At 42.0% G+C, this 18,268-nt stretch overlaps 1 protein-coding gene across 1 annotated transcript; it reads right to left on the bottom strand.

Moving 5' to 3' along the window:
• Positions 1–206: 206 nt before the first annotated feature.
• Positions 207–5,306, bottom strand: LOC116361913 (beta-galactoside-binding lectin). The gene is made up of 4 exons (XM_031816314.1): positions 5,183–5,306; positions 1,354–1,433; positions 917–1,088; positions 207–718 (listed from the first exon to the last, which is right to left on the bottom strand). The coding sequence occupies exons 1-4, from the start codon at positions 5,186–5,188 to the stop codon at positions 572–574; spliced, it is 405 nt and encodes a 134-aa protein (XP_031672174.1). The 5' UTR covers positions 5,189–5,306; the 3' UTR covers positions 207–571.
• Between the last annotated feature and the right edge of the window lie 12,962 nt (positions 5,307–18,268).

Here is an 18,268-nt window from a genome sequence, read left to right as displayed (position 1 = left end):
TTAATTCATTAGTAATTAGGCTGCATGAATGAATCTGTAGCCTGACATCTTGTAAGGCATGTAATAAAGTCACTGAAGAATACTAGCCTATCCAAAGTGCTATTATGCAGAAACGATCTCTAACATTGATAGCTACACAGACATTTACAAAAAGAAAACCTGCTGATTAAAAATCACACATTTTCACAAAGGAAGAAACAATCTGAAATGGTTCATAAAAAGATCATTTTAATGAACAAATACTTTGCACTTTTCTTAACTCACTTCTGGAATGATCTGGAATGATTGTTCCACATGAATGAAAGACACATTTATCTTCAATAAAACCATTTAAACACTTCCAAGCTCGTAATGTGCTGCTATTGTAAAATGTCTATTTTACATGCAGGTTTCACTGTTAGTGGCTCCATCCATTGGTTAGAAATGGCAGCATTAAAACTATGGTGAGTGAGTAAAAAAACTGAGAATAAGGCTTGTGTGTGGACCTCTGGAAAGCCAATGAGTAGCCAGACAAGAAAGCTAAAGATCCAATTGAGTGCCTAATGGAAGATTATTCTCCACTCTGACTGGTCTACTTGATCTCGACGCCCTGGATCCTGACGTCACCCTCAAAGTGCATGTATTTATACTTCTCGTCTCCTTGGCGATTGGGGAAGTGGATATCAGAGCCGTCGGGAAAAGAAACTAGGAACTGCTCCTTGGTGAAGGTGATATTTATCTGAGACAGAGAAGTAATTACAAATTTTTATCCAAAGAGGTGCTTAGGTATTTGGGATGCAGTGATTGCAAGTTATTACCACCAGAGGTCCCTAGTAGAACTCCCTTATACATATGGGAAGAGGAGGACATTTACATCAGCATGGGTTAAATTGGAAACACACACACACACCCACTCACACACAGTGTCATTTCTCACCTTAAACTCCTCTCCCTGGTTGAAGGGGAATCCTCCCTCTCTGTGCTCCTCACACCACTTGCCTCCATGGTAGGAATTACACACCACGGCCCGGGTGTCTCCGTGGGCGTCGAAGCGAGGGTTCATGTGCAAGGCGAGGTCATCCTCGCTGTTGCCCACGTTGATGACAAAACTACAGGAAAGGAAGAGGAGAGCACACAGACAGAAGGGATAAGGAACCTCCTTTAACCTACAGGACAAGAGGGTCTGGATTGATAATTACACAGAAACAGATTATAGCTATAATCAACTTTTCATTGTAGTTTGATAATATATGTTGTGAATATGAACGGATCATTCTCGTGATACAGTGACTAGTTTCTCTAGGAGGTCTCTAGGCTGCTGACTGAGAAGTGGAGTGACAATGAATTGTGTCTGCAGAGGGGTTAGCTACTCACTGTGTTGCCTCAGAGTTAGGGATCCCTGTGATGGTCAGGGTCTGGCCCACCTTGAAGGACATGTTCTTTACCACAACACCCTGTAGGGAGAGAGAGAAGGGAGAGACCGAGAGAGAGAAATACGTCAATTGAAAAACATTAAAAGGTACAATTAGCTGATAGTTAATTGGCCATAAGTTATGGCCTATAACTTCTGAAACAAAGATGGTTCTATCAAACCATTGTTATAGTAAGTACCCAGATGGCAATTCAATGTATAATCCACATTAAAATGATGTGGAACAATGTTGATTCAACCAGTGTGTGTTCAGTGGGTATAATGTAGATGGACGTGGCTCTGGTGTAGAGAGCTGTAGAGTTTGGCTACACTTTGCTAAACCCTTTCCTGTACTTTTATCCTAGATCCATCAGTCTAACAAATACAACATCTGTCTCTAATTAAAGCTTTTCCATCTATGGAACGGCCCAAAGATTTTTTATAAATCCCAGTCCTGGACAGCGTTCCCATTTTCCATGCAGTGAATTGGAATTTGGAGGGGGAGGCTAAATCTGTCCATAAATGATGGGGGAAGGAAGGCTGGGTTACACTCAGTAAGGCTTAAGTGAAGTCACATTTTCCGCAGGGTCCATATTATGGTGTGCAGCCAAAATGGGACCGATGGAGGTCGGGCACGGCACAGGATCAAAGTACTGAGTGATCTGTACATGTGGCAGGGGAAATGGTGTTTAGATGATGTTTGTCTGCACATATACAGTCCTGTTAATGAGCTGCATAAAGACCTCTTATTGTTGCCCTTCTTTCCATATGACATCTATTGGCTGTGGTGTGTAGTAAATGTTACCCATTTCTGTCACTTGACAACTCCCTGTTCCTTCTCTGACAGAAGACATAGTTAACCAGTTGAGCTAGAGACCAGGTCGATAATATACTGTATAACCCTGGACAACAGCAGCTAATCAAACAGGAACCTCAAAGGGAAATGACATCAACATTTGTACTTTGGTTTTGTTTCTGTCAGCATAACAGTGGGCATTGGACAAGAACAACTGTCACACCTTACCCCTGAACATGTGTTTTAGCTTTCTTACTTGAATGCACTTCTTGTAAGTCACTGGGGGATAGGAGTGTGTACTTAAGGCTTTCCGTGTAACTTTGAACGTACAGTAAGTGCCAAATCATTGCTTACAAGACATACACAGTAGGACACAGTATTAGGCCTTTAACAGTCCAGAGCCAGACACAAACCCATTGACATCCAATCCAGAAATACAACAGGATAATATAACATTAGAGCTCTATTAGTGTGGCACAGACTAGAAGACTACATTCTGACAAGAGAGAAAGGGATTGAATGTAGAGGAGAGAGAAATGAGAGAGAATGTAGAGGAGAGAGAAATAAAGAGAGAGAGGATGTAGAGGAGAGAAATAAGAGAGAATGTAGAGGAGAGAGAAATAAAGAGAGGAGAGAGAAATAAAGAGAGGAGAGAGAAATAAAGAGAGGAGAGAGAAATAGAGAGGAGAGAGAAAGTAGAGAGGAGAGAGAAAGTAGAGAGGAGAGAGAAAGTAGAGGAGAGAGAAATAAAGAGAGAGGAGCAGAAAGGGAGGGGTAGAGGGTGGAAGAGACCGACAGAGAAAGAAAAGTTACAAAAATGAGAAATAGGGAAAGTGGTATAAAGTTCAGAGAGTGGGAGAGAGAGAGGGGAGGAAAGAGAGAGAGAGAGAGGGAGAGAGGGGAGGAAAGAGAGAGAGAGAGAGAGTGGGAGAGAGTGGGAGAGAGGGGAGGAAAGAGAGAGGGGGCGATAGTGAAGTGTTTCATTCTTTCCGTGTTAGTCCTCCCTCTTTAATGTAAACTGTGTGCAAAATCTATGGCGCTAGCTGGACTTGGCTACATGCAGCCCAGTGCTACTTCAGACTGCAGTTCCCATCCCAGTGTGAGACATACCTCCCCACACTGTTTGAGAGACACAGGACAGCTGGGGCTGCAGCTGCAGGCAATGCAGAAATAGAATGGGTAGAGTGGATATACATAGTTTGGAAATCCACATGATAACTCCTGGCTGTATACGTTACTTACTATCAAGCTTACCTGACTGACATTTACATTATAGTCATTAAATAGCAGACGCTCTTATCCAGAGCAACTGCACACATTTTTCACACTGGTCCCCTGTGGGAATCGAACCAACAACATTGGAGTTGCAAGCACAATGCTCTACCAACTGAGCTCAGGACATGACAGCCAATCTAACCCTTGTTAACCTGATGTTTACTGTAGGTATATCCTATAGCTCCGCTTGGGGAAGATCATACTGGCTCACTGGATATAACATCACTCTGCTACTCGATCTATTCTGACTTCTGTTTACGATAACTTGAATTCATTTAGATCTGAATAGAATTAACCCTGTTGCGCTCAACAAATCTATGATTACCATGGTAACCACAAAACAGCCACGGTGAAACAAAGCCTTTACTATTATACACAGCCAGAGACCTCAGAGAGTGTTCACGCACACACAGTTAACTGTATAACAAGACCAAGGAGAGTCATTGTTAGTCACATCCAAGACACTGTGCTGCACATTGAGTTCCTGTTAAAAGTGAGGGAGTAAGTAATATTATTGGCTAAATGTGGATTGTAATGTCCAGGAACAGTAGGGTGTGGCCCAGGTTGAACCCACAGTGATGCTGTTCATGATCATACTCTGATCAGAGGCAGTCTATCCCACACTGACTACTGTACCCATATAACTCCCACCCAGCCAACTGTACTGTACCCATATAACTCCCACCCAGCCAACTGTACTGTACCCATATAACTCCCACCCAGCCAACTGTACTGTACCCATATAACTCCCACCCAGCCAACTGTACTGTACCCATATAACTCCCACCCAGCCAACTGTACTGTACCCATATAACTCCCACCCAGCCAACTGTACTGTACCCATATAACTCCCACCCAGCCAACTGTACCGTACCCATATAACTCCCACCCAGCCAACTGTACCGTACCCATATAACTCCCACCCAGCCAACTGTACCCACACAACTAAATACATATGGGTTCAAATTAAACACCCTAAAAATAGTGGTCCGGACCAAAGTCGATTTTATCAACACTGCTGGGGGTGCAGACATTGATAGCCTATACTTATATGCTTATGGGTTCCCTGATTTGTTAAGGGTGTACCAAGCACCCCAATAGTTCAACCCATTCAAACCCTACCAGTACATACAGATTAGATCATCATATATAAAGATCACATGGAAGGTATTAAGAGTATAAGGAACTATTTAGAAGACACATGGATCTTATTAATCCCCAAAACAAACATATCACTGCTGTCTGTCTGTCTTCTACATGCCTGCCCCACCAGGTCCTATGTCCACAACCTGTTATCAGTAGTAGTTTCAATAAGTTTAAATCATTCATTGAGAGAATAAAATTAACTTTTGCAAATGATAGAACTAAATGATATTGCAATGAGACACCCTTCTCATCTGTAGTCACTGCAGAGGTCATAAAACCTAGCCTGAACAAGACAGTCTACCATCTACCATGCCAGAAGTCTGATTAGTCTTCTTAGACGCATCGACAACAAGGTTGACTAGAAAAGGGCATTGTTAGAGAGGACATTGCTCTATTACATTGGGCTACAGAACATAGGCTATTAAAATCGGATAATTATTTTCCCAACAGCTGTTTAAAAGCGCCAACATGAACCGTTATGAACTTGCACTGCATTTAGGCTACTTTTCAGATAGCAATCAAATGAACTAACATATCAGACATTGTAAACCAGTAAAATAAAATGTTGTACTTACACTCATCTTGACAGCACAAACCGCAAATGTTCACAGCTGAAGAATGTTTAGCTGGCTTCAGACTGCAGTAGAACCAAGCAGGCGAGCTTATATGGTCAAGTGCACTAGCCAAATGTGAGTGACGCTATGATAAACCAATAGGATTATAGTCGCTCAAAAAACGGACCAATCACAGATACGTTTTAAAAAGCGATATAAACTATTTAGCACGCAAGAGAGGACGAAAATAAAACGTCCATAGTTGAAGGTGATTGAGAGTGAGAAGATAATTAATGAAAGTTTATTTATGATCTATTTATAATAACAATATATTTGGGTGAGTCAGAGGAAAGGATGTAGATGACCACAAGACCAGACACACAAGTAGAAATCACTTTCTTGTTGCCTGGGAGACAGCAAAATATTTGGTGCCAGACAAACTTTTGTAGCTTTTGACTAGGGGAAATTAAATTGTAGCTTTTAGTTGAAAATTGGTTTTAAATCATTGATCAAGTTTTATGTAGGACGATATGGAAGAAAAAAGTGTAGTCACAAGCTGACATCGTCTTACAGTAGTGAATTTTGGAAGCAGGCCCCCATCAAAGAAGAAACGGACTCTTATGACTGCCTCTGCCTCTGCCTCTCTTTCCCAGGACCACATTTTAAGATCAGCTATAAAGCAGAAATGCTTATTATTAGTCAAAGGGTGGCATGATATTTCCCCAACACAGAGTACATTTCCCGGACTAGCTTGTTGGGGTTAAGTGGTCTATCTGTGACTTTGGCCAGCGGTGGTGGGGCATCTGTGAGGTGTGTGTGAGAATGCTCTGGCGTGTGTGTAGGACGCAGGGAGAGAGAGGTGGGACCATTGGTTTGTTTATGTGAATATAGGTGGACTGAGCACTAGACTGATTAATTAGGCCGTATCTCAGCAATGGGCTCTGTTTACACATCACTCATATAAATAATCAACAAGACTCTCTCTCTTGCATACACACTGACCTCATGCACGTGGGCACACACAAATAATCAACCCAGAACACACGTAATAAAAATCTAATCAAATAATACTCATATTCCCTACTCAACACACAATGATCATATATATATCATTTTGACAATGTCACCGTGAGTCCACAGTTATCAGAAAGTATGGGCTGTGTTCAGTACGTTTTTACGTTCTGGAATGTTCAATTGAACGGAAACGGTGCTGTACTGAACGACCAGTTGAAAAATGGGGAGGGGTTTGGTTGGGGGTTGGGGAACGCTGTCAATTTTCAAGCCACAATTCGCCACACCCACCAAACGGGAGCAAACATACCTCAAAGTCTGTTCAAGAACTTACAAGAACGTTTTGGGGAAACGTGATGTTCAGTACAAACCAGCGGTTGGAACCGGTTCAGGGAACAGAACCGATAACGCATTTTTTTTTTGAGGAACAGAAACAGAACCGCAAACTAACGTGATCTATACTGTTCCAGAACAGAACCTTTATTTTAAAATCATGGGAACATGTTAAAAATCTGGGAAATTTGTTTTTGTCACACAAATAATGCAACAAAGCCCCTTTGCAAAGCCCTCATAGTATCATTCAGCAACTTATTCCAGTGTCGGCCTGCCTTACAGAACATATTTGCCAGGGTATGTGCCGGGGTTTTATGGACTATTTTTTGTTTTATTTTTTACTTTCTTAAAACAATAATTGTCCATCTCATGGTTCAGCTGTCAGAGTTTTGACCACTAAATACATCAGGGCATTGCATGCAAAGGCCTATAGGCTTAGATGTCCACTGTATGATATTACAAAAACATAATAACATAAAATATATATAAAGGAAGAGAAGCTTAGGACTCGCCCCGAGAGATAGAGAGAGAGAGAGAGAGATAGAGATAGAGAGAGATAGAGATAGAGAGAAAGATAGAGAGAGAGAGAGATAGAGAGAGATAGAGATAGAGAGATAGAGATAGAGAGAGAGAAAGAGATGCCAGCGGCTGCAACACCAACATGCATGTATTTATGTCCGACAGCAACTGCGTCTAATATACAGATAAAGACCTACAGAAGGAGGCTACTTCGTTCATGTTAGATTATCGGAGTAACTCTGGTAGGCCTTAAACGTCTTCCTGACCTGAAGTTCAAATGTCAGAGCCCAGGTTCTCACTGCCTTCATATCATAGGCCTGTAGTAGCGAAAGCTTCATTATAGCCACACCAAACCTTCAGAAATGATTCTAAACTTATTAAGGTAATATCAAAACTAAGTCAGGCCATTGTTTCTAGGGAAAATCTGAGTCCGCTGTTATGTTGTCGCTAACACAGAACCACAGTTAGAACTTCAATTGGCCAAAGAAAATGTCTCAACAGAATGAAACAGAACACTTGCAAACTGGTTTTAGCCACTGTCGTAACGTTTGCTATCGTTAAATGTGAAGACTGTTATATTATCAAATCAAGTAATTAACTAGGAAGTCGGGGCACCTCGGGAAAATGTTGTTTATAGAGTTGCAATTTCCCAAATATAACTCTACAGATATTTTATTATCTTATCAATTACAGTCTTCTATTAATGTATTATTACCTCATCAGTCTCATTCCTGAATGCCGCAAACCCTTGGATATCTGCACAAACCCTAGCATCTGAAATCATGAATCAGCGATATACAAATTGGTTTAATTACTTATTTACTAACTAACTAATCAATCACAGAAATACATAAACACACACAATAGTTATACATGGTTTGATATACACTGACATGATACACTGAAAAGTCCCTAGTGGGCTATGCCGATATGATGGCTTGGTAGACAAAGGAAAGGGGTGGGGCCAGCTCAAGAGCGGGAAACTCAGAGTGGACCTACGTCGACTACACTACTCTCATGGGAATGCTTATACTTTGAACATGAACAACCGCTCATTTGAAAATATATTGCAATTCACATATTTATGAGTGTATGCCTTTGTTGTCCCTTTCTGCGAATGGCGGTCTGTCTGCTGGATAGTCAATCGACAGAAAGTCTCTGGATGGTCCACCAGAGATCAAAGTCTTTCGTAGTTGTAGTTTGTTATAATGGATATGTCAGAGTACCATTTGGTCGTTCGACCGGTTGTGTTTACCAGACTAAAGAATTTAAACAGCTGCAGCCTGAATAATTGGTCTTTAGTTTGTAGATTTCTTAATAACCATTTCAGCATGGGGATGATCTCCACGTTCTCTGGCCTTGTCCTTTGGTAAAGTTGCCAACCACTTCAACATGTAGCGCAGCTCCATGATTTCTGGTCTAATGTAAATTTTGTCGGAAGTGGGTTTTATACTTAGTAGAAAAGGGGGCGTTCCATGACGCCATGTAATGTCTGTGCTCATGGGGGTGTGGCCACTGACTGATCCTAAGTTACTATGAAAAACAATATGTGTCTCCTGTCCTTCATGAGGTCACCAAATGAAACAAACTAGACATGACTGTCCTTAAGTGTCCACGGACCACTCCAACTGCTTGGAATACAGAAATACTGTTGAATTATTCAACCTTTTGATGACCAAGTGTCTCTCTGTGTTCCACAGACATTCCAATCTCGATACTACAGAGCCCAGAAGCATAGTATTTTACGACCGTCATAAAGCGGCCCCCTCCACCTCTGTAGGAGAGAGAGGGAGCTGTAGAGCTGATCCACTGTAACCTGATCCTTCAGATCCTCACAGGAGAGTCATGACACCACAAATGTTTTGAACAGGCTATATTGCAGCAATTACCCCAAAACACTAGTGCCTACCATACCCAACACATGACAGCAATTACCCCAAAAACACTAGTGCCTACCATACCCAACACATGACAGCAATTACCCCAAAAACACTAGTGCCTACCATACCCAACACATGACAGCAATTACCCCAAAAACACTAGTGCCTACCATACCCAACACATGACAGCAATTACCCCAAAAACACTAGTGCCTACCATACCCAACACATGGCAGCAATTACCCAAAAACACTAGTGCCTACCATACCCAACACATGGCAGCAATTACCCAAAAACACTAGTGCCTACCATACCCAACACATGGCAGCAATTACCCCAAAAACACTAGTGCCTACCATACCCAACACATGGCAGCAATTACCCAAAAACACTAGTGCCTACCATACCCAACACATGGCAGCAATTACCCAAAAACACTAGTGCCTATCATACCCAACACATGGCAGCAATTACCCCAAAAACACTAGTGCCTACCATACCCAACACATGGCAGCAATTACCCAAAAACACTAGTGCCTACCATACCCAACACATGACAGCAATTACCCCAAAAACACTAGTGCCTACCATACCCAACACATGGCAGCAATTACCCAAAAACACTAGTGCCTACCATACCCAACACATGACAGCAATTACCCAAAAACACTAGTGCCTACCATACCCAACACATGACAGCAATTACCCAAAAACACTAGTGCCTACCATACCCAACACATGACAGCAATTACCCAAAAACACTAGTGCCTACCATACCCAACACATGACAGCAATTACCCAAAAACGCTAGTGCCTACCATACCCAACACATGACAGCAATTACCCAAAAACGCTAGTGCCTACCATACCCAACACATGGCAGCAATTACCCCAAAACTCTAGTGCCTACCATACCCAATACATGACAGCAATTACCCCAAAACACTAGTGCCTACCATACCCAACACATGACAGCAATTACCCCAAAAACACTAGTGCCTACCATACCCAACACATGGCAGCAATTACCCAAAAACACTAGTGCCTACCATACCCAACACATGACAGCAATTACCCCCAAAACACTAGTGCCTACCATACCCAACACATGACAGCAATTACCCCAAAAACACTAGTGCCTACCATACCCAACACATGACAGCAATTACCCCCAAAACACTAGTGCCTACCATACCCAACACATGGCAGCAATTACCCAAAAACACTAGTGCCTACCATCCCCAACACATGGCAGCAATTACCCAAAAACACTAGTGCCTACCATACCCAACACATGGCAGCAATTACCCAAAAACACTAGTGCCTACCATACCCAACACATGACAGCAATTACCCCAAAAACACTAGTGCCTACCATACCCAACACATGACAGCAATTACCCCCAAAACACTAGTGCCTACCATACCCAACACATGACAGCAATTACCCCAAAAACACTAGTGCCTACCATACCCAACACATGACAGCAATTACCCCAAAAACACTAGTGCCTACCATACCCAACACATGACAGCAATTACCCCAAAAACACTAGTGCCTACCATACCCAACACATGGCAGCAATTACCCAAAAACACTAGTGCCTACCATACCCAACACATGGCAGCAATTACCCAAAAACACTAGTGCCTACCATACCCAACACATGGCAGCAATTACCCCAAAAACACTAGTGCCTACCATACCCAACACATGGCAGCAATTACCCCAAAAACACTAGTGCCTACCATACCCAACACATGACAGCAATTACCCCAAAAACACTAGTGCCTACCATACCCAACACATGACAGCAATTACCCCAAAAACACTAGTGCCTACCATACCCAACACATGGCAGCAATTACCCAAAAACACTAGTGCCTACCATACCCAACACATGGCAGCAATTACCCAAAAACACTAGTGCCTACCATACCCAACACATGGCAGCAATTACCCCAAAAACACTAGTGCCTACCATACCCAACACATGGCAGCAATTACCCAAAAACACTAGTGCCTACCATACCCAACACATGGCAGCAATTACCCCCAAAACACTAGTGCCTACCATACCCAACACATGGCAGCAATTACCCCAAAACACTAGTGCCTACCATACCCAACACATGGCAGCAATTACCCCAAAAACACTAGTGCCTACCATACCCAACACATGGCAGCAATTACCCAAAAACACTAGTGCCTACCATACCCAACACATGACAGCAGTTACCCCAAAAACACTAGTGCCTACCATACCCAACACATGGCAGCAATTACCCAAAAACACTAGTGCTTACCATACCCAACACATGACAGCAATTACCCAAAAACACTAGTGCCTACCATACCCAACACATGACAGCAATTACCCCAAAACACTAGTGCCTACCATACCCAACACATGACAGCAATTACCCAAAAACACTAGTGCCTACCATACCCAACACATGACAGCAATTACCCAAAAACACCAGTGCCTACCATACCCAACACATGACAGCAATTACCCAAAAACGCTAGTGCCTACCATACCCAACACATGACAGCAATTACCCAAAAACGCTAGTGCCTACCATACCCAACACATGGCAGCAATTACCCCAAAACACTAGTGCCTACCATACCCAATACATGACAGCAATTACCCCAAAACACTAGTGCCTACCATACCCAACACATGACAGCAATTACCCCAAAAACACTAGTGCCTACCATACCCAACACATGGCAGCAATTACCCAAAAACACTAGTGCCTACCATACCCAACACATGACAGCAATTACCCCCAAAACACTAGTGCCTACCATACCCAACACATGACAGCAATTACCCCAAAAACACTAGTGCCTACCATACCCAACACATGACAGCAATTACCCCAAAAACACTAGTGCCTACCATACCCAACACATGACAGCAATTACCCCCAAAACACTAGTGCCTACCATACCCAACACATGGCAGCAATTACCCAAAAACACTAGTGCCTACCATACCCAACACATGGCAGCAATTACCCAAAAACACTAGTGCCTACCATACCCAACACATGGCAGCAATTACCCAAAAACACTAGTGCCTACCATACCCAACACATGACAGCAATTACCCCAAAAACACTAGTGCCTACCATACCCAACACATGACAGCAATTACCCCAAAAACACTAGTGCCTACCATACCCAACACATGGCAGCAATTACCCAAAAACACTAGTGCCTACCATACCCAACACATGACAGCAATTACCCAAAAACACTAGTGCTTACCATACCCAACACATGACAGCAATTACCCAAAAACACTAGTGCCTACCATACCCAACACATGACAGCAATTACCCAAAAACACTAGTGCCTACCATACCCAACACATGACAGCAATTACCCAAAAACACTAGTGCCTACCATACCCAACACATGACAGCAATTACCCAAAAACGCTAGTGCCTACCATACCCAACACATGACAGCAATTACCCAAAAACGCTAGTGCCTACCATACCCAACACATGGCAGCAATTACCCCAAAACACTAGTGCCTACCATACCCAATACATGACAGCAATTACCCCAAAACACTAGTGCCTACCATACCCAACACATGACAGCAATTACCCCAAAAACACTAGTGCCTACCATACCCAACACATGGCAGCAATTACCCAAAAACACTAGTGCCTACCATACCCAACACATGGCAGCAATTACCCAAAAACACTAGTGCCTACCATACCCAACACATGGCAGCAATTACCCCAAAAACACTAGTGCCTACCATACCCAACACATGACAGCAATTACCCCAAAAACACTAGTGCCTACCATACCCAACACATGACAGCAATTACCCCAAAAACACTAGTGCCTACCATACCCAACACATGACAGCAATTACCCACTGTTATTTATTTTACAACAGGCCTACTTATAATCTATCTTAAACTAAATACGGATCACACAATTAAAAAGACAGATCCAACTAAATTTAGCCAACGAAAATGTCCAAATTTGGCATATTTAAATAACTTATTTTGATGAATAAATAGGCTAACAATAATAACCATGATATACAATAACAATAATGATAAAACAAATTACAAATACAAAAATAAATAAATGTAAATTCCAAAATTGCAATCTACCTGAATAGTGAGTTTCACAGTAGCCTGTATTTGGCCACTCCAAAGTTCTTCTCATTTTAGTCCAATACAATATGAAAACGTGTCCACACAGAGGATATTCCTCTTGTATGCTTTTCACTGTAGGCATCAAGCAAACTGTTCCACAATGTAGCAAACGTTCAAGCGAACTGAACTTACCTCTGAACTCACTGCTAATCACCATTCCTCTCCCTTCCTGGTATATAAGCAGCTTGTTTTACCTCAGTATTAGTTGAGTGTTTGTGGCAACATAGACCATTTAACAGACAATGTCACATAAATGATGTGCAAGCTTCAATGGGGCAGAAGTCCATGAGTTGTTGTGCTTCTGATTGGCCAGATAACTAGTGATAATGACAAGAAATTGCCGTATGGGGAATCGTAGGCTAGTTTTATGTTGTTTTGAGTTTTTTTGACTGATGTCATGTCTGTGCTAATGTGGCAAATAAATGGCTAGCTAGCTAACAACTGTAACAATGTATTTGAGAGACAACAATTGTTCATTGTACAAATGTATTTGTTTTCAATAAACATTGGAGATTAAATATAGTTTACATCTTGTCAACAATCTAATCCAACCTTGTCTGTTTTGCCCCATATTTACACTCATATCCATGGAAAGTAGGGGTGCTGAGGGTGCTGCAGCACCCCCTGAAAAATCAATTTTTTTCCCCCCAAAAAAAGGTGCAGTGTGGTGAGCGTACAGTTTTCTTTATTATAAATGTCACCAACAAAACAAGAAACAACAAAGAACAACCGCGAAGCTTACTAGGACTATACAGGCCACTAACAAAGACAACTACCCACAAATACAAAAGGAAAAAAGGCTGCCTAAGTATGATTCCCAATCAGAGACAACGATAGACAGCTGTCCCTGATTGAGAACCCTACCCGGCCAAAACATAGAAACACAGAACATAGAGTTTCCCACCCGAGTCACGCCCTGACCAAACAAACATAGAGAATAAAAGGATCTCTACGGTCAGGGTGTGACAGCACTGGGCGTTTACTAGTATTATCGGACTGATATAGATGTCTGTAGTGGGGGCAAAACATTTTTTTCAGCATCTCTGCTTTGCTCAAGAAAGGTAGTTGTATAATTACAGTATCTTGCAGGTTTCAATAGTTGGAATTGTAAGAGTTGTTGCCCTGTCTTTTCCTCTTCTCTGCAATTGTCATTCTAATGGATTCCAGAAAGAGCTAAACCCTGTTCTCAAACATTGACATCAAAAGGTGCAAAGTTATGGGCAAAGACACAAAACATTCACATCAAATAAAATATTTTTCTTGATCAAATAACCACTTTTTGTGCAGTATTAATTTAACAACCTTACAGACCACTTAATGTAAATGTACATTACTGTATTGTACCTAGGCTGGTCATCTAGGTTTGTACCTGTAGACTTTCCATAAACATGAAGAAAAAAGTGCACAATACAGTAATTGAGTACATCGAGACATCAAGGGGTTTGTGATTATGTGATGTGATAATGTGCCTCAGTTGGTAGAGCATGGCCCGTGCAATGCCAGGGTTGTGGGTTTGATTCCCACAGGGGGCCATTATGAAAATGTATGCGCTCACTACATCAAGCAACTATTTTCAGATCAACTGTTTTGTGCAGATAATTATCAGACTCAAGATACAAATGCTGGTAAACTCTCAAATACATTTAGTTTTTTTCACAAAAGTAGTGCGCTGGGCCCTTACTAGTTCTGCATTAGCGGACCGATATACTGGCTCAAAAATTGCACCACCCCCACCCCAAATTACTTCTCCTGGCTATGATTGGGCACGCACGCGTCCATTTTGTTGCTAGAAATAACCAACCCGTCTATGAGGTGGCCCAATTATTTTGCATTTCCTTTTGTTGTGCGTGACCTGACTAAAAACCACAACTTGTATCACACAACCATAACTACCGGCCTTAAAATCTATTCCATATCTCGATACTATCCCCAATATGCTCCAGTGTCTTTGTGCTATGCGTTTAGTTAATCAATACTCTGAACTGGAAACCTTGTCTTCAACTCCTCCTCATTGCAATATCACTCCTCAACCTAGCCTAAGATACAGTCGAATCTAATCCTTATCTGTAACACCAAAGACACAGTGGTTACCTCAAAGGAACTCCAAGATAAGCAGTGACAAACAACAGTAGGCTGTGGCACAGGATGTGGCTTTTCTGTGCATTTGGAGATGGAGGCCGATAGATCAGCATCTCATCATCTGTAATCGAGGAGCTGTTCTTGAAGTGTTATTCTGCCAAGGCCAAGCTGTCCCTGTTCTCTAGGAACATGGGAGAAGCCTACATGAGCCATGATGATGATGTAATAGAACACAATTAGTGGGGAATAACGAGGTGATGCACAGCTGTGGGAAGTGAGGATAGCCCACATTTAATATACTCTGGACTGCATTGCTATTGAAGTGAGGATAGCCCACATTTAATATACTTTGGACTGCATTGCTACTGAAGTCAGGATAGCCCACATTTAATATACTTTGGACTGCATTGCTACTGTTTACAAAAACATATCCTCCATTCAGTAGCACACACACACCCTCCAGAGAATTAGTAGTTTTCCATTATCATTCTATGGTTCTGTGGTTTCATGCACACATACCCACATACCAGCACAGTATCAGGCCAAATTCAGATGACATTGTGTGTTGCTAAATGTGGTGTAAGAGTTCAATGTGTAGCACAGACTCAGTTCCCCTGGGCTGGTCTTGAGACAGTCATAAGACTCAATTACAACAGAAACCAGAGCTGGATGGACAGAGGAAACAGCTGCATAACTGATACTTCTTCTACAGCAAACTGTACACTGGGTTAGATATAGAGAACAATGTTCCAGTCACATAAAGTAGTCCAACAGATCTTTACACAACATCATTTTATTATAATCATTTGGTTTCTGCTTATATTTGTCATGTACTAGTGTGTATTTTACACATGTGGTTATTGGAAATGTGTTTTTTTGCATATCCTTCTCTTCCTGAGAAACCCTCGGAGAGTGGGTCATGGCCAGGGTCTGCCATTATCAGTGACCATGGGGCAGTTACGGTTAAGTGCCTTGCTCATGGGCACATCGACAAATGTTTCACCTTGTCGGTTGGGGGATTTGCCCACTATCATTCGTAATATCTATGTTGGTCACCAGCACACTATTTCTCAGGCTTGGGCACACCCAGTTACTGGAAACTGTGCACATGGCATCTGAATAACGTTATCCACATAAACCATTCCTCATCTATACTGCCCTCGTGTGTTGCCACTGGGTAGTACACTTGCAATAGAAACCATAATATCGGCCTACAATATATGCCAGGTTCACATCACATTTTATTTGCCACTCGCGCCGAATACAACAGGTGCAGACTTTACCGTGAAACGAGCCCTTTCCTAAAAATGTAGAGTTTAAAAGTAAAAACAAATGTGCCGAATTAAAAAGGAAATCGTTGCCAACATACACATCATAGGCCATCATCCAGCCTACATGTCAGTCAGTCAGACTGAGCGGCAATGATCATTACTAAATCATATTAAGTAGGTAGATTTGAGTAGGGAGAAAATTGTATTTAATTTCCATGGAAAAAATATTATCTTGGGTATGAAACCTCCCTGGACTGTATTTAGCCCCTGTTGGCTTTATTGGCATGGGAAACATATGTTAACATTGCCAAAGCAAGTGAGGTAGAAAATATACAAAAATGAACAGTAAACATTACGCTCACTCATTATCTATATGTGTCATAGACTAACGTTACTACGGCCGCTGCCAAGAGGTCTATGCCTTTGTGTCACAGTTGGTAGTGTGCCTGCCCCATGATTGCACACTGGCTGACTCGCTGGCAGGCTACATCATAGCTCGTGGTCTGTTTATACCAATGTCCCATCAGAATCCTCAAATGCGGTTGAAGCTAACTACGTCACAGCTCTGGCTGTTTCCCCTTTATCATCAACATATCACATTGGCATCTCACAAGGAAGTCTCCCCTGTTTGCAGATTTCCCCTCGATGACTGGTTATTACTTGGTTACAATTGACCTATGGCTTGTTTGGGAATAACGTTAGGCATGTCAGGCATGTTTTGCACCTCTTTGCATCATTCCGTTAAAGCGACTTTATCTTTATTCAATGAATGAGCAGGAACCAATCCTGATACAATGAGTTGACGCATTGCTGATATCAACCACGCCGATATTTTAACCACGCGGGACGTTTTTTCTAATTATATGTGAAGCACTCACTTGCTCTGATTGGTTTATTTCTGGAATATTATTTGGGTATTCGCCGCCGCAATTGGTTAGATTTTTGATAAGAAGGTGTGTCAGCAAAAAAACACTATGAACCAACCCCCTTATGTTTTTTAATTTACGTCACCGCAATTTTCTGTTGCCACTTGGAGGATTGTAAACATATGTTTTATTGCTAGCTACACAGAAAGCAGATAGCCAAAACGTACGAGATAATTTTGTATTCTGCCTGTATCATACAATTGCTTTGTTTCTCAGTTCTGTGTAATAACTGCACATATATCAGCTGTTTAGTGGTCTGAAGCTAGCTAGCTGTCATAATAATCAACACAAGAGACAGCAAGAAGACAATATAGCAATCGTTACTGCAAAGCTGACATAATGGCATCGTTGGCTGCACACGAGCCGAATATAAGCCCAAATGCCATACCAGTCCTCGCAGACGCTCTGATGCCCGCGAGCATTTTCGCTCCGGATGGAGGAGGTTGTGGAGATCATGACGCCGGGGAAGAGTGCCTCGAGGACGGCGACCTCTTCAACGGCGAGACCGGGGATCTCGGGATTGACTTCACTAGCAAGGTAGTTAGCCTGCCCGCGCTAGTCGGGGCTGTGTTTATCATCTTCAAATTGGCATTTATTATGCCTAAACTTGCTGTCATTCTGGCTGCTGTATTGCAAGCTAAGTTCGCTAGTTAGAATAACGATTGTGCTATATACTAATCAATCTAGCTGAGTACCCATCTTGCTTAAAAATGTTATGCAGAATTGCATATCTAAAAGTTCAGACTATATTTGTGGCAAAAGTTTGTAGTTTTAAATGTCCTACTGACTCTGTCCCCTTAAGCTTGGTTGAGCTAACGTAGGCTAATGCAATTAGCATGAAGGTTGTAGGTTGTCTATAAGTAACCATGAAGAAATTGACAATAAAGG

Source organism: Oncorhynchus kisutch, unplaced genomic scaffold (genome assembly GCF_002021735.2).
Source record: "Oncorhynchus kisutch isolate 150728-3 unplaced genomic scaffold, Okis_V2 scaffold776, whole genome shotgun sequence".
In the NCBI taxonomy this organism is placed as follows: Eukaryota; Metazoa; Chordata; class Actinopteri; order Salmoniformes; family Salmonidae; genus Oncorhynchus; species Oncorhynchus kisutch.
This window is presented reverse-complemented; position numbering and strand designations above follow the sequence as displayed.